The sequence below is a fragment of the Colletotrichum godetiae genome (assembly GCF_030913485.1).
Source record: "Colletotrichum godetiae strain CBS 193.32 chromosome Unknown BDP55scaffold_20, whole genome shotgun sequence".
NCBI classification, from domain to species: Eukaryota; Fungi; Ascomycota; class Sordariomycetes; order Glomerellales; family Glomerellaceae; genus Colletotrichum; species Colletotrichum godetiae.
This window is the reverse complement of record NW_026851268.1, coordinates 268,399-295,678: the sequence shown is the minus strand read 5'-3', so window position 1 is coordinate 295,678 and position 27,280 is coordinate 268,399. Positions and strand designations below refer to the sequence as shown.

At 54.0% G+C, this 27,280-nt stretch overlaps 9 protein-coding genes across 9 annotated transcripts; 5 read left to right on the top strand and 4 right to left on the bottom strand.

Annotated features, from left to right (window-relative positions):
* Positions 1–1,331: 1,331 nt before the first annotated feature.
* On the bottom strand, positions 1,332–5,884 carry BDP55DRAFT_552048 (hsp90-like protein; the record flags this gene model as incomplete). The annotated part of the gene is made up of 2 exons (XM_060569166.1): positions 1,332–1,787; positions 1,847–5,884. 2 exons carry the CDS (start codon positions 5,882–5,884, stop codon positions 1,332–1,334), a joined length of 4,494 nt encoding a protein of 1,497 aa, XP_060429701.1.
* Positions 5,885–11,963: 6,079 nt separating this feature from the next.
* On the bottom strand, positions 11,964–13,399 carry BDP55DRAFT_663475 (ketopantoate reductase PanE/ApbA-domain-containing protein). Its single transcript, XM_060574888.1, has 3 exons — positions 13,236–13,399; positions 13,095–13,161; positions 11,964–13,034 (listed from the first exon to the last, which is right to left on the bottom strand). Exons 1-3 carry the CDS (start codon positions 13,265–13,267, stop codon positions 12,078–12,080), a joined length of 1,056 nt encoding a protein of 351 aa, XP_060429700.1. The 5' UTR covers positions 13,268–13,399; the 3' UTR covers positions 11,964–12,077.
* Positions 13,400–15,728: 2,329 nt separating this feature from the next.
* BDP55DRAFT_552004 (major facilitator superfamily domain-containing protein) lies at positions 15,729–17,254 on the bottom strand (the record flags this gene model as incomplete). The annotated part of the gene is made up of 4 exons (XM_060569162.1): positions 15,729–16,280; positions 16,384–16,966; positions 17,021–17,054; positions 17,122–17,254. The coding sequence occupies 4 exons, from the start codon at positions 17,252–17,254 to the stop codon at positions 15,729–15,731; spliced, it is 1,302 nt and encodes a 433-aa protein (XP_060429699.1).
* Positions 17,255–17,925: 671 nt separating this feature from the next.
* Positions 17,926–19,619, top strand: BDP55DRAFT_768359 (uncharacterized protein). Its single transcript, XM_060581024.1, has 2 exons — positions 17,926–18,330; positions 18,400–19,619. Exons 1-2 carry the CDS (start codon positions 18,090–18,092, stop codon positions 19,338–19,340), a joined length of 1,182 nt encoding a protein of 393 aa, XP_060429698.1. The 5' UTR covers positions 17,926–18,089; the 3' UTR covers positions 19,341–19,619.
* A 614-nt stretch (positions 19,620–20,233) lies between these two features.
* BDP55DRAFT_663464 (Isochorismatase-like protein) lies at positions 20,234–21,241 on the top strand. Its single transcript, XM_060574887.1, has 4 exons — positions 20,234–20,677; positions 20,744–20,863; positions 20,939–20,959; positions 21,024–21,241. The coding sequence occupies exons 1-4, from the start codon at positions 20,322–20,324 to the stop codon at positions 21,154–21,156; spliced, it is 630 nt and encodes a 209-aa protein (XP_060429697.1). The 5' UTR covers positions 20,234–20,321; the 3' UTR covers positions 21,157–21,241.
* An 851-nt stretch (positions 21,242–22,092) lies between these two features.
* BDP55DRAFT_552105 (NUDIX domain-containing protein) lies at positions 22,093–23,381 on the top strand (the record flags this gene model as incomplete). Its single annotated transcript, XM_060569174.1, has 2 exons — positions 22,093–22,627; positions 22,693–23,381. The coding sequence occupies 2 exons, from the start codon at positions 22,093–22,095 to the stop codon at positions 23,379–23,381; spliced, it is 1,224 nt and encodes a 407-aa protein (XP_060429696.1).
* A 647-nt stretch (positions 23,382–24,028) lies between these two features.
* On the top strand, positions 24,029–24,739 carry BDP55DRAFT_551926 (ADP-ribosylation factor family protein; the record flags this gene model as incomplete). Its single annotated transcript, XM_060569157.1, has 2 exons — positions 24,029–24,077; positions 24,147–24,739. 2 exons carry the CDS (start codon positions 24,029–24,031, stop codon positions 24,737–24,739), a joined length of 642 nt encoding a protein of 213 aa, XP_060429695.1.
* Positions 24,740–24,977: 238 nt separating this feature from the next.
* Positions 24,978–25,931, bottom strand: BDP55DRAFT_552091 (exoribonuclease; the record flags this gene model as incomplete). The annotated part of the gene is made up of 2 exons (XM_060569173.1): positions 24,978–25,710; positions 25,768–25,931. The coding sequence occupies 2 exons, from the start codon at positions 25,929–25,931 to the stop codon at positions 24,978–24,980; spliced, it is 897 nt and encodes a 298-aa protein (XP_060429694.1).
* Positions 25,932–26,239: 308 nt separating this feature from the next.
* Positions 26,240–27,117, top strand: BDP55DRAFT_693813 (Pre-mRNA-splicing factor Cwf15/Cwc15; the record flags this gene model as incomplete). Its single annotated transcript, XM_060577272.1, has 3 exons — positions 26,240–26,272; positions 26,328–26,975; positions 27,064–27,117. 3 exons carry the CDS (start codon positions 26,240–26,242, stop codon positions 27,115–27,117), a joined length of 735 nt encoding a protein of 244 aa, XP_060429693.1.
* Positions 27,118–27,280: the final 163 nt, after the last annotated feature.

The following is a 27,280-nucleotide window of genomic DNA, read 5'->3' as shown; positions in this document are numbered from 1 at the left end:
AAGAAGACATAGGAAGCGCCTGACCTGGAATGAATGAATAGCTGTTCTTCTCGCCTAATAACCTACCATCTCACAGACTATATAGCATAACCTTCCGCCGCCTCCACCACAGATACATACTATTCCAGACACCTTTGAGGTTGTGGTTGAGCAGAAAGACTTGACTCAAGTCATCCCCTCCTCTCCCCCTCGTGAGCATGAGAAGGATCATCGCTTCCTGAAGCCGGGTAAAAATCTGATACATGTGACGAAAATCTGAACAAACCCTCAACGTGCCAAGTTAGTTTGAATGGCAACGCAGCATGCAAATCAAACTTTGTCGAAATACTGAAAGACCCTCGAAGAACACCCTTAGAACATCAATCTGAATCTGATTTGATGTCACGGGATCATATGTGCAACAATATTATCCTCCCCATACGCTGGGCAGATTTAAATCCCTAGACTAAATATGTCCAAGGGTCTGCAATACCTCTCTGTTGATCAGTCACCGTGTCATCGCCCGTCGCGACAGACGATCGCCTACCACGTGCCAGTGTTGCGTTATCGACGGTGCTTCCGTAGTAGTCTTGTATACAACAGCGCGCTTCATGAAGCGCGCTCCAGTTCTGCCGCCGCCGAGGAGTTGTCTCGCGTCTCGATTACAAGTTCAATAGATGAATCGAAACTTGCAGAGTATCTTTGTCACTCTTAATGCTTCGACAACCCCTGCTAACACCACCATCCTCCAAGGCCGAAATCATGCTGGTCGGGACCGTCAGATGGTAATTCCTACTAAACACTGAAGTATGCCTCCCAAGTGAGACTTGTAAATGGTATGCTTTGATGAACACCGTGATATGTCATGTACACTGCGCAAAAACTCGAAAACGCCGCCCAGTGCTGAGTCTTCTAAGACTTTCAGTCCCTCCTGGGCTCCCATCCACATGCAATCCGTATGCTTTTGCCGTGGTATCATTGCCGTTTTCCCCTGAAATCTATTTTCATCATATTTCAACAAGCTTGTGTGCTGTTTTGAGCCCGTCCCTTTGAGTGACCCATGAACTAACTCCATATTCGCCAAGAGACATTATGGCCATGTCGCTGATGTCGTCTTTGACATCATCCTTCCTCGCTGCTCGGCTGAATGCCAGCTTTGCACACCTTCTCAGACAGCAGCATCCACCAAGGTCTTGCTGTTATACAGATGGCAGTTGTCGATATTACCACCGATGTCCGTTTGTAATGTCTTCCGTGGGAAATCAAAAGAAAAGCCATTGAACGGCATAGCCTCGAGACTACGCGTTCGCCGGTGTTGACTGCTGGTCTCGGCTGCTGGCTCGGTTGTTGTACTAAGTGCTGACGAGTTTGCTGGCACCGTCCATCTTTGGCGACGAATCGTTTGTTGCCTCCGTTGGGGTTTCCGCAGACGTGTCCATGCTTACAGGCGCTGGAGATACTGTAGGTGTTGGCACGTCATCGTCCTTTCCCTCCTCGGTGTCTCGAGTGTTGAACCAGCCGCCCTTTTCCCATTGCCCAGGTGCATATAAACATGATGCGCGCACTTCGTCATCCACGATTCCCAAGAGCAATGTGTTGAGTCGCTTGAAATCGATGGGCTTAAGGATCCACCCGTCGAATCCGGCATCGATATATTTGTCCTTCTCTCGTTCAATGAGAGATGCAGACACTGCAAATACTGGGATACGGCCGTTGCGACTTGCAATCGCCGAGCGTCCACCATGGTCGCTGGACTTTTCGTGGGCTCGTATCATTTTTGTACTTGTCAAGCCATCCACAATTGGCATCTATAGAGTTGAGACGTTAGTCGGCATCACACAAGTTTCTAGCGATTAGCATAATATACCTGCATGTCCATCAACACAATATCAAAGGTTTCGGGCCTCTCCTTGTAGACAGTAGCGCAGTCTTCGCCGTTGACAGCATGGGTCACTTGGTGGCCAGACTTCTCTAAGCGCTTGCGTAAAATTCTCGAATTGATAGGGTCGTCTTCCGCAATCAAAACTTGCAGCTTCGTCTCGTCGAACACCGAAACGACGCTTGGTGCGGTGCCGGTGGTGCTACCGAATGTGCCAGTCTCCGACGTACCCCCGAACTTTGAGCTGCTGTTGACTTCAAATAGAAATCGTGAGGAGTCGCGTTGCATTGATGGCTGATCAGTATACTCATCCGACACCTTCACAGCTCTGACGGGTGTTTTCGCGTCTGTAACTGTCGCATAACCAACCTCTGGAAGCTTCGGGGCTTCGACGCTTGAGACGCTGGGATTGCTTCGAAGCGAGGTAGGGGATGCCATACGCCTCGCGGCCGAGGTATTGTGGCTCTCCGAAGACCTCGGTCTGTGTGAATACTCCCAAGAATGCTGCCGCATCGTTGTTGGTTGGTTGGAGTCACCTTCGCCGATGGAAAGTGGCATCTGGATCGCGTCGATCAAGCGATCCGCGTCACTTCGCGAGCTTCGGCCACTGGCTTTGCTTCCACCCGTGCCCGCCGTCCCTGTCGTCTTCTGGCTCTCAAGGCTTTGCGTCTCAGCACCTGTAGCACCCGTCCCGCCTTCCTCAAGCACCGGTAACTTGCTGCCGCGATCGATGAGCATCATTTCGCCGTCGTTATCTGGTACGGCGGTTGTAACAGAAGCCACACTTGAAGTAGCGCCCGACTTCGCAGACTTCTGACCGCCATCTGGGGGTGCAGCAGGCACATCGCCAGGCAGCTCAAACGGCAGCTGAATCACGAACCTAGACCCGACCCCCTGTTCTGATTTTAGCCGCAGCTGGCCGTCCATGTTGCGGACGACTCTAGCAACGACAGCTAAGCCTAGACCCAGTATCCTAGTGTCACTTCTCGCCTTATCATCATCTGGGAATAGAACGCTGACTTCGTCTGTCTCGGCGCTCACTTGCTCAAGATCCCTGAAAAGTGTGTCGAGCTGCTTAGCCGTCATTCCCTTGCCTGTGTCCTCGACAACAATCTCGACGCGTACCCGTCGTTCAAGTACCTCGCTGACGTATAGTTCGACTCTGACGAACCCGCTGCTTGTATTTTGCACTGCGTTGGCCGCAACGTTCGAGATGGCTTGTCTGAGGCGTCGACTGTCACCGCAAACCTGCTGTGGTAATCCGGGATGTTCAATGACCTGATACTCGATGCCCTTTCTCTTGGCGTCGTTGGTAAAAGGATCGGTTGCTTCTCTGATGCACATGCCGAAATCAAACACCTCGTCTTTGATCAAATTCTGACCCTCCTCGGTTTTCGTCAAGTCAAGTAGGTCGTTGATCACGTAGATGAGCGACTTTGAAGCGGAATGTGACTTAGCGAGGTTATCGCGCGTCTCTTGGTCGAGGGTGCCCTCCAACGCAATTTCCAGATAATTGATTATAGCATTGAGCGGCGTCCGAACCTCGTGGGCTGAGTTCGCCAGCAAGAGGCGTGTAAGACGGCTGCTTTGCAAGGCAGCCTCCTTCTGTCTCCATACTTCAATAAATTTGCCGTAGACCAAGCAAAGAACGGCGGCTGTCTCGACCTGTTCCTCCGACCATTCTCTGCATTTGCTGAGGATAGTCTCGTGCCAAGTCTTGAAACTTTTTCTTGGTTCGAGGTAGGCCTGAGTGCCCTCGCGAAGGGTCTTTTCGTACGGGTTTCCGGCCCATTTGACCTCCTTGACTTGGCCTCTGCGAAAGAAGACAATGAAGTCGTTTCCTCCAACACTCAGCGGAACATACAGCAAGCCTGCGATAACAGTGAATCCAAGAGGGTATCGTAGGTCTGGGAAGTCCTCTTTGATATCCTGAGAGGTGACCACTGACGTGAGCTCCCGCAAGCGTAAGTACTCCAGCATGGCCAATGCTTCTTGCGAATGCTCAATATCGCCCAAAATCTTCGTTTCTCCTCGTATGGAGAGCATACCAAAGTCAGCATCAAAGAGTTTCAAGAGATCGTCGGACGAAGCAATGATGTAACCTGAGGGATTGGTCTCTGATGGTGCCGTATTGATGAGCTTCCTGGCCTGGAGTCGACTAGCGTATGATAATCTCTCAATGTTGCGAGACGCAGTGTCTCCCACGAGGCGACACATCTTTCTGATGGGGAAGGAGACACGCATGCCCTTCCGGCCGTATGAGTGGCAAGCAATGAGGCCCCAAAGTTCGTTGAAGGCATTGATGGATACCGACATTGAGGATCGGACAGCCATGTTCTTCAGGTACTTGATGTGAATGGGTGACATGGCACGCAGGTAAGAATGGCTGAGGTCTAGTGGTACCTCGAGGTCTTCTTTCGCCCTGCAGACCAGACGGGCAGTTTCCAGGTCCCTGTCGTATAGGAGCCTCACCTTATTCAGCTTATACAATTCGCGAGCCTGTCGCGGTATGTCGGAGGCGGGGAAGTGCAAGCCCTTGTATAAATCTTTGGTGTGCGAGGGGTCGACGAGTTCCGTAACCACCTTTCCGTTGAAGGAGGAATCAAACTGGTATATCATGACCCGGTGAAAGCCGGTCAATTCCTTGACGATACCCACAAGAATTTTGAGGAAACCTTCAAGGTTTACGGCCGCGGCAAGCTGCTCCTGAACCTGGGACATGATGTCGAATACCTGCATGGCACCAGCATCGCCTCGGCGCTTGCGTGCGCTTCGCAACACCCTCAACGGCTTGCTCAGAATTTCAGTACTCTCTGCCAACTCTTCCGATGTGGGATTTGACTGCAAGGTGTCCTCAGGGGTCATCGGTGTGGCCTCTTCCGGTGGTCGCAATGGGAATTGATGATCATCATCGACTTCGAATTCGCAGATGACGAGTTCAGGATGCGCGGGGTTAATGTGAACCGCGCACCACAGCTTGACGCTCTTCTTTTTCGGAGGGCGGATGGCCAGACTGAAGACTTCGGGTCCATTAACGGCTGGATCTGCGTCTTCGTCGCGAATGAAGTCGATGTGGTCTAGTAAGTTATCTTGCTGCTCCTCGCTCAATATGTCCAAGAAACTTTTGAGTCGAAAAAGCTGCCGTGGAGAGTATCCAATCAATGTCTCGGTGTTCTCGCTGGCGTAGCGAACAGAAAATTGACCGTGGCTTTCTTCGCGGATGGCCACTAACGCGCCGAATCCTTGCACGGCTCCGGGGGTATGGATAGGCTCATCTTCGCAACATTGTAGGACATTGTCGGTGCCTGTGATGACATGATGGCCCTCGTCCGTCATGACGTACTTGAAGCGCGTTGTTAGGATACTGTCGTTGGCTGTGTCTTCATGAGCACTGGTTGATGATGTCTGGTTTTGCGAATGGTCGTCGCCAGGTACGGAATCCTCCTCTACGTCCGACGTAACATCATGAAATATGTCCAGTGGCTGTGAGGTGTTGTGACGTGCAGCATCGGCTTGGACGCTGGACATGGGACCAGACCCGACATTCTTCCTCCTCGCTTGGACTCCTTGACGATCGCCAGGCGAAGTTACGTTGGACAACGGTGTGGACGTAGATTCGCGACGAGAAACAGCTTCGAAGGCGGCGGTATCGATTCGAGGATTGCTCGGACGGGGGGCTTGGTATTGGCCATGATCGGGGGCTCTAGGGAAATAGTCATGCTCGCCAGAGGTCCTGCCGGTGCGGTCTACACGCACGACGGAGCGGATCGGATAAACGCGATCTGAAGGATCGGGACTCGCATTGTGGCCGAGTTGACGATCAGAACTGGCACTCCATGAAGAAGAACAGCTGAAGGGAGCGTTGACGGAGACGGGAGTAGGAGCTGCGGATGATTCTGGCATGTGCGGCGTGACGGTATCGGAACGGACGCTGGGGATGGGAGTCGCCTCCGAAGAGGAATCTGTCGTGGAGGAGCGGTTGGCGAAGGAAACGGAGGGCCGCCGTGCGTCGGACGGGGCGTCCATGTCCTCGGTTGAAACTGGTAAGAGACCTAAAAGTCTATCAACTCCGACGCAGTTATATGAACGAGGCCTCGCCGGAAGAGGCTCCAAGGTCCGTAATCAGTGATACTTGGCATGGAGCGAAGGCGCGCAGAATAACGGGGTCAACCAGCTGGTAGGGAGCGAGGATGCAGGAATACGTGAGAACCTCAAAGGAGGAAGAGGCGAATGAGGGGGAGGGAAAGGCGAAGAAGGCAAAATGTGGCGCAAACGTTGGTGAGGAAGAATTAGAACAAAACTCCAAGGGTTCGAGAAGAGCGCAGAGGCTCGCCGTGATCTAGAATTTCCCTTGTATGCGTGCTCTCCCCCCTGGCTGCAGTGCGGTGCGTAAAACTTGCCTACTCGATCATTCGGTCGTCGAAGAGGGGCGTGCGGGATGGGGATGTCGGGCTGGGATGCAATTGTGCGCGGACGGGTCGAGATTTGGTGGCAGTGGGCCGGGGTTGGGAAATGGGAAAATCGAAAGCTGGGGGCGCAGGGCGAGCTCGTGGTAAGGTGAGGTGGGTAGAGCTACCTTGGCCAGACCGTGCAAGAGTTAAGGTAGCTGAGGTATCCGAAGGTCGTTGGGGTTCCAGAGAAGAGCCTCGCCTGCTCGGTGTCGTGTGGTTTGTGCAAAGAGCGACAACAAGTGAAGAGAAGGGAGTCTAGAGGTAGGCACTCCAGCCTCGGAATTCCTCAATTCTCAAGTCTACGTCCGTGGTGGTGTGGTGTGTGTACCGGGTTGGATCGATCGATGAAGGAAAGGCAAGGTGAGGGATGTGTGTGTGTAGGACTGTAGGCAGGCAGGCGAGTGGCAGAGCAAGCCATAAACTCGTGGCTGAGATGGAGCGGGACGGGAGAGGGTGGCCAAAGCAGCACGGTTGCAGGAAGCGCTATTTTGATGCATTATTTCCAGTATAATGCGATGACCTTATTCACATGATTGGGGCTCATGGGGTGTAGATGGTAGGTAGCAGAAAAGGTCCTTGGACCAGAGCTGGATCTGCTGGAGAGGCGTTGCGATGCAATGCGATCAGTGGAAAGCGGTATGGTGAGGTAAGGTATGCTGTGGAAAGTCCAGTCGAGTTGGAAAACGAGGCAAAGACCAGCAAGAGTCGAGGCCGGTGAGTATCAGTGGCTGATGGAACATGCAGCGTGTGAACACAGGTGACAGGCAGGTACGAACAGAGTGGTAAAGTGGTAGACAGTCAGTGACGGGAAATCGTGCAAGCCCCAATCCGAGGGTGGCAAATGAAGAATTATCACCGTACAGGGAAGGGGAAGGCGAAAAGAAGAGCGGCAAATGGGCAGGGTTGGTAGCTGAGATATCTACTCCGTAAAGAGGGACCGATATTCGTAAGGTACGGACGCAAGGACAGCTATTTTGGCTAACGGTCAGGTACATCAAGGGTGATGGAACAAGTATTTGCTCCAAATGCGTGTTTACACCCAGATACCTACGCCCGTTTTAGTGTAAAGTGCCTGAGTACCTACGAGCAGAGACAAGGCAAGGGAGGAAAATCTATCTCATATGCTTACAAACATCAATAACGATACATTGACCTTCAGGCGCAAATCGAAGAGGCAGGCGCAAATGTAGAGTGCAAAGCCAGTGTCGAGACAAATGCATCTCGATGGGACAGGGCAAGCCTCGGAGCAGATGCGCTATCCGTCCACCAAAACAGTAATGACGCAGACAACACAGACAGCGCACCTCAGTTGCGCAGGCACGCCGCACACAGGAGAGCAGCAAAGTGCAGGCGGGGAGACGGGGAGGAGCACTGAAATGGGAAGACGAGATGACAACAAAAACAGGAATGAGATGCGGCGTGGCCCGGTCCAGTCAACCCAATCCGATCCAGTTGCCAGTCCTCACGGTCAAAACCCAGTCCTAGTTGTTCCCGGCCCAGTCCAGTCCAGTCCAGTCGAAACCACGATCCACAATCCAGTCACCCAGTCATGGAGCGGTCAATTTGGGAGGCCAGCACGCCAGTCATGCTTTGCAGTGTGTACAAGACAGCAAAAGTACATTCAAGCAGCAAGAAGCAGCAAGCAGCAGTACCTAGCACGCCTTGGTAGCATTCAGCAGCAACAGCAGCATGTTGAGATACAAAGTCGGGATGAGAGCGAGACCATGAAAATCATGGATCCAGGATGGGCCGTCTAGCCCTGTTTAGTGCGCCGATCATCAGTCAAGTGGCTCCTCGTGGGACATGTTGGAATCGCGGACCAAGCCCACTCATCAGTGTTTCCTGTCAAATTGGCACCACTGCACTGTGTACTGAGTAGCAGAGAGGCCCCCAGTGGCCCCCAAATAGAGGGGAACACACATGGAACCTTGAAAAGACACAAAGTGAAAGGATAGACACCGAAGATTAGAAGAAACAATTGCAACTCCATAATCAGAGGTCTCCTAAAGGTGCTTCGTCCGTTTGCGGTACCTACCTTTCGTGACTTGCCTAAGCATCCAAAGTACCTCAAAGTATGTCTGGCTATGTTCCTTACCTAATAAAGGTAGGAGCATTCAGTCCGGTTGCAACGAACACGAGGCCCCAAGGACCCGAGCTAGCCCAACGTCCCGACACCAGGCTTGCTCTCATGCGCTGCTTAGCTGCCATCTTGGCTCCATACTGTGCGATGGGCCCCTCAACACGCGGTGAAGTCGGCGCATGTGCTACAAGACAGAGAGATGACGGCGTCTGTTGGCGCACGGTGCCTCGGTCATAATTAGTCTCGCATCGACGATGATTCTCTTCGCTGCAGGGCTCTTGTCTTATTCCAGTACCAAATGTCAGACATACTGTTCGTTCCGCCTATTTTTATAGAAGACTTGGGCAGAGGGATGATATGTTCGCAATTAAGATATGTGACGCATCTTCGTCTCGGGTGGAAAGAATGATGAAAACCGTCGCAACTTGCCAGGACTTGGAAGTCGGAGCTGCTAACCGCAGAGTGGAAAGACAACTTTGGAATCCCAGCAGCGATGGACCAAGAAGTTACTTGGCAGCACCCGTCCGTTACGGAGCTCGTACCAATGGGGATGTTCTAGCCGGAATGATGGTTTTTTCTCGCATGCGCAAGGTGCTGGGTTACCTAAGCAAGTTCGTAATTAAGCAAGTTAAGGTAAGAGCGGCACGAAGTGGGTGGGGTGGAGGGGAAGGGTGAAAGGGATCGGGGTTTCCAACGCGCTGAAAAGGCGGGAATCGCAAAGGCGGATCTTGCCTCTCGCCACGCAGAGTCGGAGACAATCAATGACGGTGACTGAAAAGATTTTGGCAGTTTGGGTGTCGACTGGGATGACCCCTAGACTATGCATACTTGGAGTCCTGAGATAACTCACCTGATTGGGTGCCATCTAGGCGTGTCCCGGCTTCATGATGCGTTCTTCTCCTGCTTGTGGCTGGCGTCAAGCGCCCATTGCCGAGTCGCGAGTGTCAGGTTTCTCCAAGCCTGGCACGCCTGGCCTCAAGCTGTGGCCGGCAATCCGCAAGACTTAGAAAGAGAGAGGAGAGGTGGCAACCAGAAGCACAGAAGCAAGTGGGCGTGGGTGGTGAGCAAGTGGGGAACACAGAATTCGTGGTGTTGACGCGGATGGGATTCTCAGAATTGCCTATCCTTCAAAAGGCTGCGTCAGTGTCGATCCTTGCTTGGAAAGAGTTGACTCTCCACTCGCGTCCCCTCTGATGGATCCCTAGCTGCACGTGCCCGCCCGGACAACCTGCCGTGCCTGCTTCTTGTCACGTTTGCCAATCCTGCCTGCCAATCGTGTCTGCTACCTACTCCTCACCTTACATAGTAGTTAAGCACCTACGAATACTGCCATTCCGATCGAGGATACGGAGGAATGCAACTCCGAAAGGGACACGTCTATCCGTGAAATGAAGAAGAAAGACATTTAGCTGATGGACAGCTGAAAACCGTATCTTTCTGTCCCTGCGACTATTGTCTGCCTTCCTTGGCTGTTCACGCTCAAGCTGAGGGGAAACAGGCCTCATCCAAGTTGCTTCCCCAAATTGGGCATGACGGGGCCGGGTTCTGGCCCAGCCTTTCCTTTGATGCACTTCAACTTCCCCCCTTGCCACAGCCTGCACAGAAATCGAAGTGAGGTCTGGAACGCGGTCTGTACCTGAGCAAATCTACAGACACAACCAAGACAACCTTACTGCCCAACATACGTAGTCCACCATCCACATTCCATACATTCCCTATTAAGCCATGCCCATCGGGCCATTTGTCGACTTGAGTCTCGAAACCGGACTACATCTCAAGTGCGGCACCTAGGCAGGCGAGCAGCAAGCGGTAGGCACCCGCTATCTTGGGTTCTTCTCTCATCTGCCGGCAAACCCCGATGACAGTTCTCCCCCCACCCCGTAGCCGAGTCTCGGGCTAAGGCAACCGGTCTGCAGTTTCTTCCTGCTGGCTTTCTTCTACAGCAGCAAAATTCATTAGGTAAGCACATACATAGATGTCTTCGGTCGACGCGATATCTCAGCCCTGTCCAAGTCATACGTCATAGCATCTGATCCGTGCACGTTTGCTTTCAGATCTCTCGCTCCAATCAGAGCCTGTTCACCAACCCCACCATCAGATCCGAACCACCTCAGTGCAGCTTCCGCCTAGACCAGCCACTGCCACCCGAATATGACAGCTGTTCGGTGAAGACCCGGGAGGAGAAAGACTCCCTTTTCCCCAACCGCACCGGATCTTGCTACTAGGTATCACTTTATCGACGGAACTCTCCGACGCTCCGAGACTTTGGGTTCATGATCTAACCTTAAGCCTCTTTGCCGGATTGCTAGTGTAGACGTTGTTCGCTGCAGCTGTGACCCTGGACCCTTTCTCTTGAACCGACGCCACCGCCACATATCTTGACAAGCTGGAATGCTTCGCCCACCGTGCCACCGTCCAACGACCCTAACATCCTGAGCTCGCTCAAGCCCATATAGCTGAGGCCGTTGACCGCTACGCCTCTCAGTTGAAGGGGATGCGTCGACTCCGTGACTACCCCATCACACACCGGGAACCCGTCTCTCCTCGGCCGACTACGCTAGAAATTGACAAGAAACGAGGCACATACCGGGGGGCCCAGCTTTGGGAGCGGTTGCCCGTTCCGGGCCCGTGTTCGTGCTGAGACCTCCTGAGCGGGAGACACGGGTCACACGGCACGCTGCGTCCTTTGTTCATTAGACGCCCCCGACTTTGTCTCACTCACGTGCTTTCTGGCCGCTCCTGGTTCTCGGCCCCTACCTTTTACCTTAGACATGAGCCATCCCGCTGTCCGTGATCCGCCATCTAAGATCCTACGATGTGCCACCTCCAGGCGAGATGCGGATGCCGTTGGGGCTGACGGGCCATCGCTGGATCGGTCTGGACCCCTGAGAGGTTCGGAGCACTCACAAGTTTAAGCATAATCTCGTGATATTGAACACCCATCCAATCTGCATGGTTTAAGTCGATGCATGCATGTCAGGCATATACGGTACCCATAGCATTTTTCCAGGTTCAGTCTTACGCTGAGAACGCTTTCACGTAAATAGCAGCAGGAACGGGGGACATTTCCCCTGCCAACCAGCTATGCATAGATTTGATAACCGTGGGCATGAGGATCGACGTCTTGGCTTGTGAGCAACGAATACTATTTGAATCGACATGGCTCTCAGGCCGGTCTTCCAAGTATGGAGCCACCACGGCATAATGATGGACAGAAGCGTTTGAGGGTTTTATGGTTTTAACAAACTAACATTTTATAATTTGGGATGTTCGTCTACCTCATACCTGAACACTCAGGTAAGGTACGAAACAGCGCTCATTCACACAGACTGACATACATCACCTTGTATATAGAAATGCAACCACACATGCCTCTGCGAGCTTGCCATTTTCGCCTGGAAAAGCGATTCTCATTCTCACAAACTAACATACGTGGTATGTATAGAGGAAACTACCCCAAGGTGAGGTGAGTGGTATATGCACATCCGGTATAGGCGATCAGACAATTCTTACACGTCCGTCACGTCGTGCCCTTAACCCCTGGCACCTGTGAACATCATCTCGCAGGACAGCGAATCGAAAATTCGTACCTCGGACTTTTGAGCGGGAAATGTGAAGTCAAGTTGCAAAGTTGACTTTAGTCTATCTAGTACGCCATCTAGACTATTTACCACTCATGATTCATATCCTACAACTTCCCCTTGGTCGCCCTCTCCTCCCGAGTCCTCTGCGCACTGCTCAACAAAGCATACAACGTCTGCAACCGCGGCATCTCCACGCCATGATCCCTAGCAATCCTCACCGGGTTCCCCAAAATCACCTCCAACTCCAACGGGCGTCCAGCCTCCCAGTCCAACAACATGCTCGGCCTTGCTCCCGTATTCCGCGCCGTGCTCTTGACAATCCGATCCGGCCCCGCAAGGTCGTCAGGAAAGTCCCGTCCCAGAATCTTGGGCACCGCCGCCCTGATCTCGTTCATGATGCCCACCACATGCTCCCGCAGCTCCGGATCCGTAACCACATCCGCGTTGCCCCGCCCGCCGCTCAGCACGGCAGTCGGGTTAAACGCGGCATTAATACAGAGCTTATGCCACCGCACCGTCTGCAGCCCAATCTCGTCGTGCGGCTCCACGTCGCGGATACCGCCCCAGCCGGGCCCCCACAACGTGCCGAGCTGCTCAACCGCCCTGGTGCCGCGCCGGCCGAGCTCGGCGTCGCCTGTGCCGAGGCCGTTTGTGTGCGGTCCGATACTGATCCTCGTCCAGCGGTTCTGGCGAATCACCCCCGGCGAGGTCTGCTCGGCACTGACGATCGTCACGGCGCTCACGATGGCGTTGTTGGGGAATCGCTTACGGAACGGCTCCTCGACACCGACGCCGTTTTGGATGAGGACGATGCTCGTGTTCTTCCCTACGAGGGGCGCGATCATGGCGGAGTCATCTGAGCGGTCTGGGAGGGCCTTTGTCGTCACGAAGACGTAGTCCCACTGCGTCTGGGAGGATGCGGCGGCATCGACGGATGGGAAGGCGGCGTGGGGATGGAAGACGTAGTCGCCGAAAGTGTGGGTTTGAAGTTTGACGCCCGACTCTTTCAGAGCCTTGTAGTTAGATCTTGCGACGAGTGAGACGTGGATGTTACGGTCGGGCTTAGGCGCGTGAGTTAGTCTGGCTCAGGCAAGTGATATGAAGGGGTTTTGGATACTTACATGATGCAGTCGCGAAGCATAGAAGCACCCGACGGCGCCAGCTCCGATGAAAATGACATTCACAGCGCTACAATGGGGTGGTTCAGTTTCAGTCCTGTCATGAAGCCGTCACTTCATTGTGAACGTGAAAAGGGGGCATACCTATCGCTAGAGTTGATCCCCTCTGAGCCCATTGTGTCTACTTCCACCTTTGGTAGAAATGACGGAAGGTTAGGTCTTATTGGATTAATGTATCCCAAGATAAAGCAAATGATCTAGAACTCTTCCACTCGACGAGGGAAGGTTGATACAACTGAACTTGGCCGAGGTGTAGTTGATTGCGTTTCCGAGGAGTTGCCGATTGGCACTGACGACGACCTGGCCCCACTTCGCCATGTCGCCATTGGCTGTGTGCCGTGCCCGGCTTGGTATCCCGCTTGCTCACGAGCGACGTCGTCTCGATAATACATACCTATCTCTAGAAACTGTATCCCTTGTGATACTCATCTTTACCATGGTCTCGAGTGAGTCACAGATATGGATGCTGCTGTGAGATATCGTTGACTATGTTGCACAACCTTTACATGTGTGATCCGCGATACCTTCATATCAGTGAGTTCGAAAGCAGTGCCTTGTTCATTTATTCGTCAAATTTACAACTGATCCAGATATTGATACTGGGAAAAGCTTTTCTTGCTTGTTGGAGCTTGGAACATTTGATCTGCGGGACCAAGTGACGGACTTGATGTCCGATATTTGTTATCGACTTCCAGTGAATGATAAGGTAGCCTTTAATTAGGCTAGCTATCAGAATACAGACTGCTATATTGCGAAACCAACGTCGAGAAAGAAAGGGCGATCAAACTTTGTTCCCAGAAAACTGCCAAGGCATTGTTGAATACTGGCGGTCTTTCGAGGTCGACGGTATTGATCTCCGTTGTGTGAATCTCCAGGCATGGGGACGAAGAGATCAGCTTATAGGACGGCGCAGATACGGAACTGCCAATTCCATAGAGGCTCTGGAGCATGCGATGATCCATTCAATCGAGTCACTCAGTTACTTGCTACGTATGGATTCATACAGCGGCCACTCGCTGTGGCCTTGTCATTCACCAGCAACACTTTTGACCACCTGAAGAGGTCACTCGCAATCGCAGGCCCGCGGCTCCAAAACCACTCGCAGATGTGTGTATGCCTCAGGTCGAGGGCGCCCCACAGGCGGCAGCTGGACCGCCTTCCCGATTGCCTCCCCCCACGCACGTTCCTTCCCTCCCGCACCGCCCACTGTCTACATATTTCTTCCCAGCGAAAATTTTCCTTCTTCTTCCACCTCCAACAACAAACTTTTATCCCAACCTCTCCTCAAGTCATTTGGCCCAGGCTATCACCACTTCTGCGTTGCCACTCGCAAGTCAAAAGCCGGCACTGGCAGACGTTGCAGTTTATCGCAGTAGCTGCCTTTGCCTGCGATGAGATGCGCTTGGTCAAATCCTGGGCCTTGCCATGAGCCTCAAAAGTCATGAGGCTTAATGCTCGCCTTGCTTCACAACAATTTTCCTTTCGCCATATGACCGAAGGAGCTACTGGCGACGACGATCTTGCTGCAATGCGATAACCAGTCATCGATGTGGCTTCTTTCCTTCGCTTCGTGATGTATTTGCCAGACCTACGTTTTACGTAGATCGGCATCAACTGTCGCATATCACTCGACGTTGGTGTTTTCGCTCCTGGCATAGAACAATTATTTTAAAAACCCGTTGCTGGGCACCTGGCTTTGAGCAGTCGTCTTGACTATCATGAGAAGTTGGGAATCAGCTGAGGTTACACTTGATGCAAACACATCATAATTGATGTTTAAATCGCAAAGATGGCGCTTTGTTGTCTATGCTGAGAGGGTGTGATGGCTGTGATGTTTCTTCCCTGTGAGTCTGTACTTCCTTCCTTCCCGCCCAGCAAGGAAGGAACAGCTCCAGACACAGCTGCAGCTTACGCCCCAATGCCACTGGCGTCGTCTAGTTGTGTCTCGCAAGTTGGACCTGTACCTGCCTTAAATGACTTCAGTCTCCCGGGCCTACCTACCTACGAGTTGTCCTTTCTCTTCGGCTCTTACTGCTTGCTGCTGACACGACTGCAAACCGTCATCTGCTCTGTTACACGCAATCGTCCTCACCTGGAAGAAACAATGTTTTGTCTCCAGGTTGTCTCCAGCTGACATCGAAACGAAGAGCCGAGATTTGACAACCTCAGTGGGAGCAACATCAAACTCCTTTTCAGTCCCCGACAACTCTGGCCGTGTGGTCCTTTTCTTTCCCTCTTCCCAATAATCACATTGTAATATTCGTTTCTATGTTACCGGCTCTTAGTTGTGGTGCCAGTAAAGCACATCACATCGTTGAGACTTGTCATCCTAGCAGCGTCAATGCTACGGTCAGAACTCCCGTACTTGAATTTCGACAGGCCACCAGCATGCCGTATCCGATGTGTCTCTTCCGTAACTCGATCTCAGACAGGGCAATGTCTAAAGGCATTGGATATTGGCATCGCACCAAGTCTCATTGCTTCTGTCACTGACACTGGCGAAAGAAGAGACGAGACACGAATCCAAGAAGCTTGATAGCTCCAGCTCTAGATGGAGAACAGATGGACCACATCGTACTAGACCTTTGCCCAAAACGATTCTCCCATCCTCTTCCGCTTCGCCTCCCTCGCCAAGAATATAAACACCATCCCCAGGGTCAAACTACTCCCCGCGAACATCTGCGCACCTAGATACCGGCCCCCCATCGCAGAAATCAGTGCCCCGGCAATCGGCGGCCCTGTCAACACGCTTACGCTCACAATCGTAAACACCATACCGATGCGCGCCCCCTGCTTCTGCGGATCGGCCGTCAGCGACGCTAGCGCAGAGGGAAAGAGCGCCTGGATGCCGCCGAGGGCGATGCCGCACAGCGCAGCCCAGACATAAAGACCCGCCCGTGAGGCGATGGGCGCCCAGCAGTACGCCAGGAGCGCAGCGGCGCCGATAGTGGGGACGAACATTGTCAGATTACCGACGTGGTCTGCGAGGTGGTTCAGGAGCAGGCGGCCGACGATGCCGACGCCGTTTGTGATCATGAGGAGGTCGAGGGATTGATCGTAGGAGACGCCCTGGATGTCGCGTGCATATGCAGCTAGGAAGAAGAAGACAATGTACGACGCCCAGAAGAACTGCAGTTCAGAAGAGGTAAGTACACACTCAGGGTGCAGGGGAGATGTGCTCCTTCGGTTACGAAGCCAAGAGGAGAGAAAAGGTTATGGGAGATCCGCGTACCAGAGATGCCCCTGCGGCATAGAACGAATAGTCCAAGTCCTTGAAGGCCGCCAACTCCACAAAGCTCCCCGTCTTACGAGGCGGCACCCGCGGCTTGAGGCAAAAAAGAGCGGTGACAAGCGCGGCGGCCTGGATGAACCCGAGCGTCCTCATCGTCCAGCCGAATCCGGCCCGCGGCAGCATCTCCCGAATAACGATAGGAAAGATCACGCCTCCCGCACCGCTCCCGCACGCCGTGATTCCAATGGCAAAGGAGCGTCGCTTGGCAAAGTACGTCGAGACGAGGGCAACAGCGGGACAGAACAGGCATCCGTTTCCCAGGCCGACGCAGACCCCCTGAGCTAGCAGAAGCTGCCAATATTGTGTACATGCTGACGCCGACAGGGTTCCGGCGACGACGAGGACGGAGCCGACTATCGCTACGGACCGGAAGTAGCCCGCATCTGTGAGGCGGCCGGTGAAGGTGCCGATGAAGAAGAGGAAAAATATATCTATGGAACCGATCCAGGATATGTCCGAGGGGCTGCGGTTGAGTTGTGTGATGTAGTAGCTCTGGAAAGCGCCAAATGAGTTGATCATGCCCCTAACATCGGCTTCTTAGTTGTTGGTTGAGAGAGTTTTGTTTCGAGGACCCTACCATGTGTTCATAACGACGAGGAAGGTGCCAAAGACTGTTGAGAATGGGAGGTGAGTACAAGGAGCTTTCTTAGTGCAGACTTTTGGTCTTGGGACACTTACCACATAACCAAGCCCTCAACCCGCCATCCGGCGGTGGCCCAGGGTTAATGGTAGAACGCGAAGTTACTCTACTTGCAATACGACTTACAACACGATCAACTCGACTTGCCGACTGGTTCGGCAAGCCGGTCATGGCGTCCTGGCGATACGTGTTGTACGTGAAAGAATCCCTCCTGCTGTCGGATTCGGTCGATTCCAACTGTAACTCACTCTTGACGCCATTATTCTCGAGGTCACCCCCTTCAAGCGTCTTCTCGTTGTTGTTTGACCCCGCCGGTCCACTGGTCCTTGTGTTAGACATTGCTCTTCGCTAAGGCTGTTGTCTTGAGGCGTACTCGAAGCAAATGAATAATAATCACTTCGGACAAGTTCTTGGGAAAAGTTCTCTTGAGGGGAGCGAACTGAGCTTCTCCTAAAGAACCGAGGATATTTCGCCGGCAACTAACACCCGCTCTTGTGGTTCAAATTGGTCAGCAGGGAGCCACCCAAGCCAACGGCGGGATTCCTTTCCCTTTTGAGCAATCTGCCTCGTATTTCGATGACAAATTTGAATCTCAGATAGCGCGATTCCTCGATTAAAGTACTTTTGTTCTAAAAGCACCCCTCGGCCCTGTTCCGGCACTGTGTCAATCGGATTGGCTTGCTGGCTGCAAAAGAAGTTCAGTCAGATAACAGCCTTCATCTGGGGTTGTTATCCTCCATTCGGTCTCTGGGTTGTATCTGCTGGACGTATCCGTACTTTGGACAAGAGGCTGCGAGGGAGGTAGCAGCGTCTGTGTCATTAGTCAGCGCTCCCGTTCACCTCACAACGAAATTGCTAACTGCCCAGCCACGCGCATCTTCCACATTTTCCTACTATATCGGGAGACGCTCTCATCCCTCTCAGCAGCGACAAACGTATACACTTGCTGAATAAATCTTATTTCGCCGTCTCTTTCGCTGAAATTGTACACACCTGTAGAATCACCATGGATAATGACGGAAGCAGGGAGCCACCAAGGAAGCGTCTACGTTCAGCACAGCCAACTCGTCGCGGGAGGTCTCGTGTTGCACGGGGCGGTGGCTCCCTGAATGGCAATACTCCCAGAGAGGGGTCGGACGAAGCTGATAATAGATCAACAGAGCAGCAAGTACAGGCGCCCGACAGCTCGTTTGATCCACGATCGCTTTCCATACCCGCTGCTCTGGAGAGATACAAAGCTTGGAAAGGTAAGAAGTTGAGCCTTGCAAGAACCTCGCTATGGTAGCCTCCTTACTGACAAGCGCATGGGGGAAAAGAAGCCGGTGCGCAACACGATGAATTTTGCTTCATTTGCCGGCAGACCAATGGTCTCACCTACTGTGTCACTTGCAAGAGGTCATACCATGAGTCTTGTAGGCCCCAGGAGAGCACTCATTCTGTCGTTAAGGGCAACAGTTGCTTCTTTTGCGAAGTCTGCGTCCACCGGAACTGGCACAAAGATCCTCCGTTTTTGATGCCGGAGATGCGACCTTTGGCTGCTTCATCATCATCACCTACCCATGCGGAAACAGTCAACGCACTGGGAAGTACACCCTCGACTAAGGGAAAGGCTCGGCAAGATGTACCTGATTCACATCAACTCCGCCAGGACCAAGAGGCAAGTGGGACCGAGGCGTCGAGAGCCACGCCCAGTACGGCGGCCAGGAAGACTCGTACTATCAAGGCATCCCACTCGGCTGCCAGGGAGGCGACAATCGCAGGCCCTTCATCTAGCAACACTCGCATCGAAAGCATCACATTACCGGCGGCGGCACCCTCACGGGACGAGCCCCGCAGCGGCTCATCCACAGTAGGACGGGCACCAGCCGCGCGGAAGTCTCGCTACATAACTCTGCCGACAGACGTCGACGCCGCGCTGCGTCTCCTGTATGCCGAGCTCGAGACAGCCCACGAGCTCCGGCACAAAGTTGGCGACGTCGAGGGTCAGGTCGCGCAGATGCAGAGGGAGCTCCACCTGCGCAACAGCGAGCTCGCGGTGGCCAGGCGCGCGGCCGACGTGAGCCGCGTCTCGGCGACGGAGATGGAGCAGCTGCGAGAGCGGGTCTCGCTGGGGGAGACCGCCATTGCTGAGGCGGTCGAGCTGAGGTCGGAGAATCGGATGTTGCGCGCCGAGCTGGAGACGAGCCGCGAGAAGCTGACGGAGAGTAATCGGGCGCTGGAGGAGTGGAAGCGAAAGCTTTCGGCGTTGATGTCGTAGCTGGAAGGCTGAGAGTTCATGCAAGGCGAACGATGTGGTTGGCATGCTTCATCTTGCGTAATTTGTAATCAAGACCTTTTGTGCAGATATTCAGGTGGGGAGCTTCAAGACAAGAAGAGGTATGTTTGGGGGAACGCTTCAGAACTCGTGCTTGTGCATACCATTTCCGACATGTCAGTGTGCTCCTGATCCCAGGTTGTGGATCGGGGATTGGGGCTAATCTTGACCCTTCATGTCAAGCGCGCCCTTGATCCTGCGCGGAAATTTGAACCCTGGCGAGACATGAAGACCTCCAATGATATTGCCGGGACTTTGGCGTCCGTGGCTTCGGCCGGAAATCCCTCGACACAGTGTGCCTTGGGACGCCGAAGTCCTGATAACACCACTTTGCTGACCAATTTCACGAAACCAAACGGGAAAGGGGGAGCACTCTCCTACGTCTACGCCGTGGCCCTTCTTACACCCCCGAATCATGATTGCACAATACTTTCCTATCCGACCGAGTCCGTTGGAACGGATGGTTGCGCTCACGGAGCCCGTCCTATTCCTGAAATTGGTCATCCAAGTTTACCCCGCGGTTGCGTGACGCCCTGTGTGAGACGATTCTTGGCCATCACCGTATACGTAGATCCATCGTCGGGATAAAGGGCGGAACAAAGCTCATTTACACAGGTTTCAAGTACGGCACTGTAGAGTGGATGCTGACGGGTCTGTTCGGGACGTTCTTCTAATCGATGGATGCTTGTTGCTGTCTGTACCTTGCCATCTCATTGTGTCAGAACCCCGCACTCAATTCAATGTCCGAAATTTGTCATCCGTCGTTCGGCTCACTTGCATGCTGACTATCGCTGTCTTGCTTCCTTACCTTGGGTATATAACGAGTCTACTCGCTATCCTCTGACTGAAGTTGACAGATAGTATCCCATCTTCTTAGTAGTTCAGGTCAAGTTTCCCAATACTCCCCAACAAAACACTCACACCATGGCCCCTCCCAACACGGCAATCGTCCTCGTCGACCCCTACAACGACTTCCTCCATCACGAGGGCAAAATCTACCCGTCCGTGAAAGAATCCCTCCAGGCTACAGACACAAATGCCAACCTGCGGACCCTGGTCGCCGCGGCACGCAAGCAGAAGCTGCCCATCTTTTACGCCCTGCACAAGACGTGGAAGGAGGGCAATTACGCCGGCTGGAGCCACCTCACGTCGTCGCACAAGGGTCTCGGCGCCGGGCATGGCTTCGAGGAAGGCAGCTGGGGCGCCGAGATACTCGAGGGTCTTGAGCCGGATGTGGTGGGCAATGGGGATGTGATTGCTAGTAGGCATTGGAATAATAGGTGAGTTTGTTGCGTGCGTGGGAGAGGGGAGCAAATGTGAATATGATTATTGATATGGAATAACAGCGGATTCGCAAACACGGATTTGAATTATCAGTTGCGGCAGAGGGGGGTTACGCACCTTGTTATGGCGGGCATGGTTGCCAATACCTGTCTCGAGTCTACGGCGCGGGATGCCAGAGAGCTGTAAGTTGAAATCGGGCATAAGAAGTACCTGGAAAGAGGGCGTAAACTGACGATAGATGCGTTTTCAACGTGCAGTGGTTTCCACGTCACCCTTCTGTGAGTTTTCTGGCCCCTTACTTTACCTCAACAGCGTTGGTGGCTTTTTTGCTGACTTACACAGGACCGATGCGACTGCCGGCTTCACCACCGCTGGGAAGGATGCCGCGACGAACCTCATCTGGCCGCTGATTGTGGAGAATGTCACGACGGTTGGGGATTGGGTTCGTGAAAGTGAGACCAAGGCACGAGTCTAGTTTGATCTATCGTATGGCTTTAGTGACGATGTGCAATGGTGAGCTAGCATAGGGTAGCGGCTGCAACAAGACATTCATTCTCAGCAGCTCTTCATGCAGGTACTAACGGCCAAATTGGTCAGCAACGAGACAGATGGGAGCATAGTGACCCACAGATTGTTTCCACACACTGATTAGGTAAGGTAGCGTCCCAGTGATGACTAAACAATACGCCCGTCGCACCTCGGCAAGATCTGACGCGTAGCCCGGGGAGCCAAGGCGATTGGATAAGCTTAAGTCCATTGTATCTCACTTCCATCTGAGACGTCGCATTGACAGCTGCCCAACAAGCCCCCGTTACAGCTCCTCCTCCATGCCATACCTTACCCAACAATGATAGAGATATTCCAATACTAAGGTCTAGGGGACAGCTGCCATGCACGGGCTGTGCAGTAGCCCCGAATACCGTGACAGCTCCGGAGACTGACAATGACCAGTCGATCCGGTTGTCTCTTCGTCTCCGACTCCCGCACAGTCTCTCTGATGTGGGGGAGGGATCTGCCGGAGGGGGGGGCTCCATTTATCGGAGCTCAGCGGCGAGTCGTGATTCACCGTGACAAGCTCCAAAGATCCATCGCATTGCGTTTCTGGTTCCCCCATCTTTCTTTGCCGTCCCTCGTCAATCTGATTAATCAGCCGGACCAGTCCGTTGCCGCTGCCGTCCCTGCCGCACGTCTTTGAGATATCTCACACTTCTAGACGCCGCATGTCTTTTTTTGTTTGCGTAACATCGACCTATTGTAGAGACTCACGGATATCCTCACTTCTTTTTAACTTTGGTACGGGGTATATATCTACGTCATACATATCCTACATTGGCGGACCCCCACGTAAATCCAAAGGACCCCGCGATAGCTTCACCGCCCGCGCCGCCAAAAACCACTACAGAACCTCGGCATGGGTTCTCAAGCTTGGAACCTCCCCGCACCAGTCGACGACCCGGACTCCATGTTGTCTCGCAAGTTCGGGCGGGAGACCGTCAACTACTTCGCCGGCAGCGTCCTCAACCGCGTCGGCTGGCTCCGTACCGACCACACCTTTATCCGCGCCGCCTTCCAGTCAAAGGACACCAAGTTCATGCTCCTCAAGGACCTCAGCCCCCTCACCAGCGCCCCGACAAGAGTGCAGTTCGTCTCGTATGATGACGTCAAGCCCCTCACCACCGAGGACCCGTTCGGGCCGTCCGAGGAGGACCTGATTAAGAACTTTGACTCGACGGTCACGAAGCCGCTCGTCATCTTTTTAGGGCTCGAGGAGAGCGCAAAGGTGCCATTTGAGTACAAGGGACTCAAGGGACGGCCGTGGTTCGCCGTTGATGTGACGCCCAAGGGCTCGTACGCCGATGCCGCTAACCAGCTTATCGAGGCTCAGTCGAGCAAGGGGTACAAGTTCCTCGAGGGAATGAGGCCGATGACGCTCGAGCCGGATCATGGTAAGGACTTACTCTCACATGAACAACCCTGTTTTGTATGTCAGACATTAATGAAGAAATGCCAGCTGGTATCTACGCCCAGGCCCGTTCCATCGCAGACTGGAACACGCGCAACAAGTTCTGCGCCGGGTGCGGACAGCCGTCCCTGTCAGGCAACACGGGCTACAAGCGCCTCTGCCCGACCACCGACCTCGCCGGTTCAGAAACGCCCCGCGAGCGAGCCGAGTGCGCCACCCGCAAGGGCGTTTCCAACATCAGCTTCCCGCGTACGGACCCGACCATGATTGCCGCCGTCATCTCCTCGGACGGCACAAAGGTACTCCTGGGCCGGAACAAGAGGTACCCTCCAAACTGGTACAGCACGCTCGCGGGCTTCATCGAGCCGGGCGAGTCCATTGAGGAGTCTGTCCGGCGCGAGGTCCTTGAGGAGGCCGGCGTGCGCGTGGGCCGGGTGGTGATCCACTCGAGCCAGCCGTGGCCGTACCCGGCGAGCTTGATGATTGGCGCCATTGCGCAGGCGCTGCCCGACGGCGAGACGATTGATCTCGGCAACGACCCCGAGCTGGAGGACGCGCAGTGGTTCCCGCTCGAGACGGTGCGGGACGCGCTCAAGTTTGGTGTTAGTGGACTTGGTGAGCCTGCGCCGGAGGGGTATAAGGAGGGAGGGCTTCGTTTGCCTCCTCCGGCGGCTATTGCGAACCGTTTGATGACTGCTGTTGTTGAGGGTTATGCGACTGCCGTGCCAAAGATGTGAGAAAGGGTGATGGAGGGCTGTCCAGGGTTTAAGGCTCGCGAACATGGTTAGACGTCATGATAGATGTGAATGAATAGACTCGCCCGCATGTTTGCGTCTTTCCCGAATTTCAAGCCGAGATGCCTAAGCGTGAGCGCAGCAGCACTAGTGCTCTACAATTGACTGAGTAATTGGCTTCACAATAAGTATGACAAACGTCGATGCAGAAAAAGGAAGAGAAGGAGGATTGCCTCCACCGGAAAGACTCCAAATCTCACTTGAGGGATGTCTAAATAAGTATCGTGTGACATCAAGGTCCTCAACGGATTTCACGCCTCAAAAAGTGACAAGAGGCAACCGGAGCCATCCATGCCTGCCCGGGCACGTAGGGCTGAGGAGCCGCCGACACTAAGTCCCCTAAAACCCCTGTATGCGTCCCCACCATCCACGCAGCGGACAGCGTGTCAGCGCTACAGCAGCACAAGCTCCAACGCCAGTTTGAGCTCCAGCTCGCACGTAGCTCCATCCACTTCCTCCATCCACATCCCGCCAATTGCGCCGCCATCGAAACCCTCCACCCGTCCCGGCGCCAACACGATCCTCCAAACCCTCGCTCGTCCAAGTCGTCGCAAACCAAGTGCCGCTCGCCAGTCGGCCGTTTGCCTGCCATGTATCACCTAGCCAAGGGCTTGTACCTCCTAGCCACCAGCAAAGAAGGTTCGCGCATGATGAAACAGAGCCCATCGTCCACAACCCACAGCTAATCTTCTTTTCCCCCCATTGCAGAGTACTCCGTCATCCTCCTCGGCCTTGACAATGCCGGCAAGACAACCTTCCACGAGCAAATCAAGCACTTCTTCCTCGAGTCGCGCCCAGACCCCAAACTCAAAACCGTGCCGACGGTCGGCCAAAACGTCTCGACGATATCCCTGCCGGACATGTACCTCAAGATCTGGGACGTCGGCGGCCAGCACTCGCTGCGCCGCCTATGGCAGAGCTACTACGCCTCGGCGCACGCCATCGTTTTTATTATCGACTCGACCGATATCGGCGACGGCAATCTCGAGCACGACAATGGCTCCGGCCGGCTCGACGAGTGCCGGCTCGTGCTCGAGGATGTGCTGCAGCACTCCGAGACGGAGGGCGTGCCCGTCCTGGTGCTGGCCAACAAGCAGGACCGCGAGGACTGCGTCGAGGTCGTGAGGATCAAAGAGGGGCTCGTGAAGAAGGTCTTTGAGGGCGAGAAGGCGAGCAGTATCCGCGACTCGAGGGTGTTGCCTGTTAGTGCGCTGACGGGGACGGGAGTCAAGGAAGCGGTGGAGTGGGTGAGGTCGCGGGTGAAGTGGAATAAGGAGTCTAGGCCGCCGGTGATGCGGTAGTTGAGGCTGGCTTGTCGTCATTTACGAGACATGATAGTATACGGGAATTTCCTTTTTATCTTTAATTTTTTTTTAGACTGGCGTAGTTGGAGTTGAAGGCTCAAAGTCGAGGGACAAAACGGGTGGAGCCACATTGGTCACTCGCTTCTTCTTGCAGAGCATGGGGGGTTTTGAGAGCGTGTTTGGCTGGGTATCATTTTACAATTTTTTGCTTCATCTTCCTCTGCTTGACGTTGTTCTATGCGTCCACCACTCTGTCATTCTCCGCAGACAAAAGCTCTGATATAAGACCGCCCTTGTCCCTCCGCTTCACATCATCCGCCAACCTCTCGTCCACTATCGTCGAAAACTCCTTGGCCTTTTGCAACGCCACGTTGCCGCAGTGCAGCAGCGTCACCGCCTCGACGGGCGTGCCCCCGAGCTTGGAAATCTGGCTAATCTCGCCGTGCTTGTTCAAGCTGACCGTCACGCTGCTCGTCCGCAGCTGCTCCTCGAGCCAGTTGGCATCGACAAGGGTAATCTCCCCCTCGTCGCCGTAGAAGCTAAACGTTACGCAAAAGGGGCTGTGCAGCCAGCTCAGGGGCACGGGCTCGCGCTCGGCGGGTGTGAAGATTGTCAAGGCCTCGCCCTCGTTGGAAGTGTCGGGCTTGCGGAAGTGGCGCAGGGCGGCGACGACGGCGAGGCAGGCTGCGTCGGTGAGGTTGCCGTCGTGGGAGAGGACGTGGACGTCGGCGCGGACGGACCAGACCTTTTTACCGGCGATGAGGCAGAGGGATTCCGTGTCGAGGGCGCCTGAGCGGCGGACCGTCTTCTCGAGGAGGCGGGAGAGGAGGACCTCGGCTTCGGTTGGGCGGTTGACCTCGAAGGCTGGAGAGGCCATGGGGCTGAGTTCGGTGGTGATTTGGAAGACGCCCTCGAAGGGGCGGTCTGAGTAGGGGACCGTCACTTCTGCCGAGACTTTGACGAGGACTCTGTGATGCGGATTAGAAAGATTAATCTGGTGAGTGAGAATGACGTGAGTTACTAACCTCGTCTTGCCAAGTTCGACGTTGGCCACTCCATATTCATCGCCAAATGTGAGCTGGACTTTTCGATATTGGTCGAATTCCCGGCCGTCAAGTCTCAAGTTCTCCTTGAGAGCTTGTGTGACGAAAGCCTTCTCATTCGCTGACGGCTCGGCTTCTCTGGGCATTTTGGCGGTTGAAATTGGTAAAATGTGAGGGCAATTTCAAGACTGAGAAACTCATGGGATTCAATAGTGACCTGCAAGTGTTCAGTGAGGTCAATCGCATTGGTGGGGCGCTTGCAAAAATTCTGCCGGGCGGTCGGAGCCTTGAAGTGTTGCCTCCCCTGCAGCTGGACCCGCTCAGCGAGCTGCGCGCGTCGCATTGCATTTGCTGGGGCACAACCCAAACGTCAATTGTCAATCTACGAAGTACTTTCAGCCTCCTTCAACATCCACCAATCTTCAATTCTCACGACCCGTCGCAAACTGCCAACATGACTACCGCCCATCGTCCGACCTTCGACCCGGTTTGTCCCCATTTCAATCTCCGCGACGAGAAATAATTACTAACAAATTAATTAGGCCCGAGGCAAAGAAGCCCTCCGCGGTCCGGCCTACCACCAACGCCTCCTCCCAGCGCATACCCAACTCAAGTTCCGCCAAGCAGGCCAGGGCGGCAACGCGGACGAAGAATCCCACGACCTCAGAGCCGAGCTCCTGGCCGCCGAGGCCGCCCATTTTGCCAAGAAGAACGGCGGCGCGCTTCCCCCATCCGCAGACGACGATGCCGACACCGACATGGACGCGCCCTCGGGCGGCGGCGTGAAGCGTGCCCTCGAGGCTGGGTCGCAAGCAGACACGGAAGAGGGCTTCGAAGCGAAACGGAGGAGGATATTGGAAGAGTCGCGGGATGTGGACGCATCTTCAGATGAGGAAGGAGACGAAGAAGAAGACGACGATGATGATAGTGATGAGGACAGCGATGATGAGGAAGCGGAGCTGCAGCGTGAGATGGAGAAGATTCGACGCGAGAGGGCGGAGAAGAGGGAGAAAGAGGAGAGGGAGAGGGCCAAGGTTGAGGAGGAGGCGCGAGAGAGAGACATTGCGCTGGGGAACCCGCTGTTGAATAAACCCGATTTCAATATGAAGAGGCGGTGGGACGACGATGTCGTTTTCAAGAACCAGGCGAGGGGAACGGAGGAGAAGGGTAAGGGCAAGGAGTTTGTCAACGTGAGTATTTCCTTCCTCCTTGGTCTAAGCACTTGTTTGAAGGGTGAGTGCAACTGGTGTGATGATGGTTTTGCTGACTTGCATATAGGATCTCCTGCGCTCCGACTTCCACAAGCGGTTTATGAGCAAGTATGTTAGATAGATACCCACCGCCAACTATGGTGGCAAGTGCGACTTTTTGTTTTCTCACTCTTTCAATCGGTTATGAGACGTTGTGAAGGCAATGGAGAGGGCGATGCTTGGACAGCTTGGTGTGGTCTATTGAGCCCATTCTTGACCACAGTGTGGACTTGACGGGATTGAGA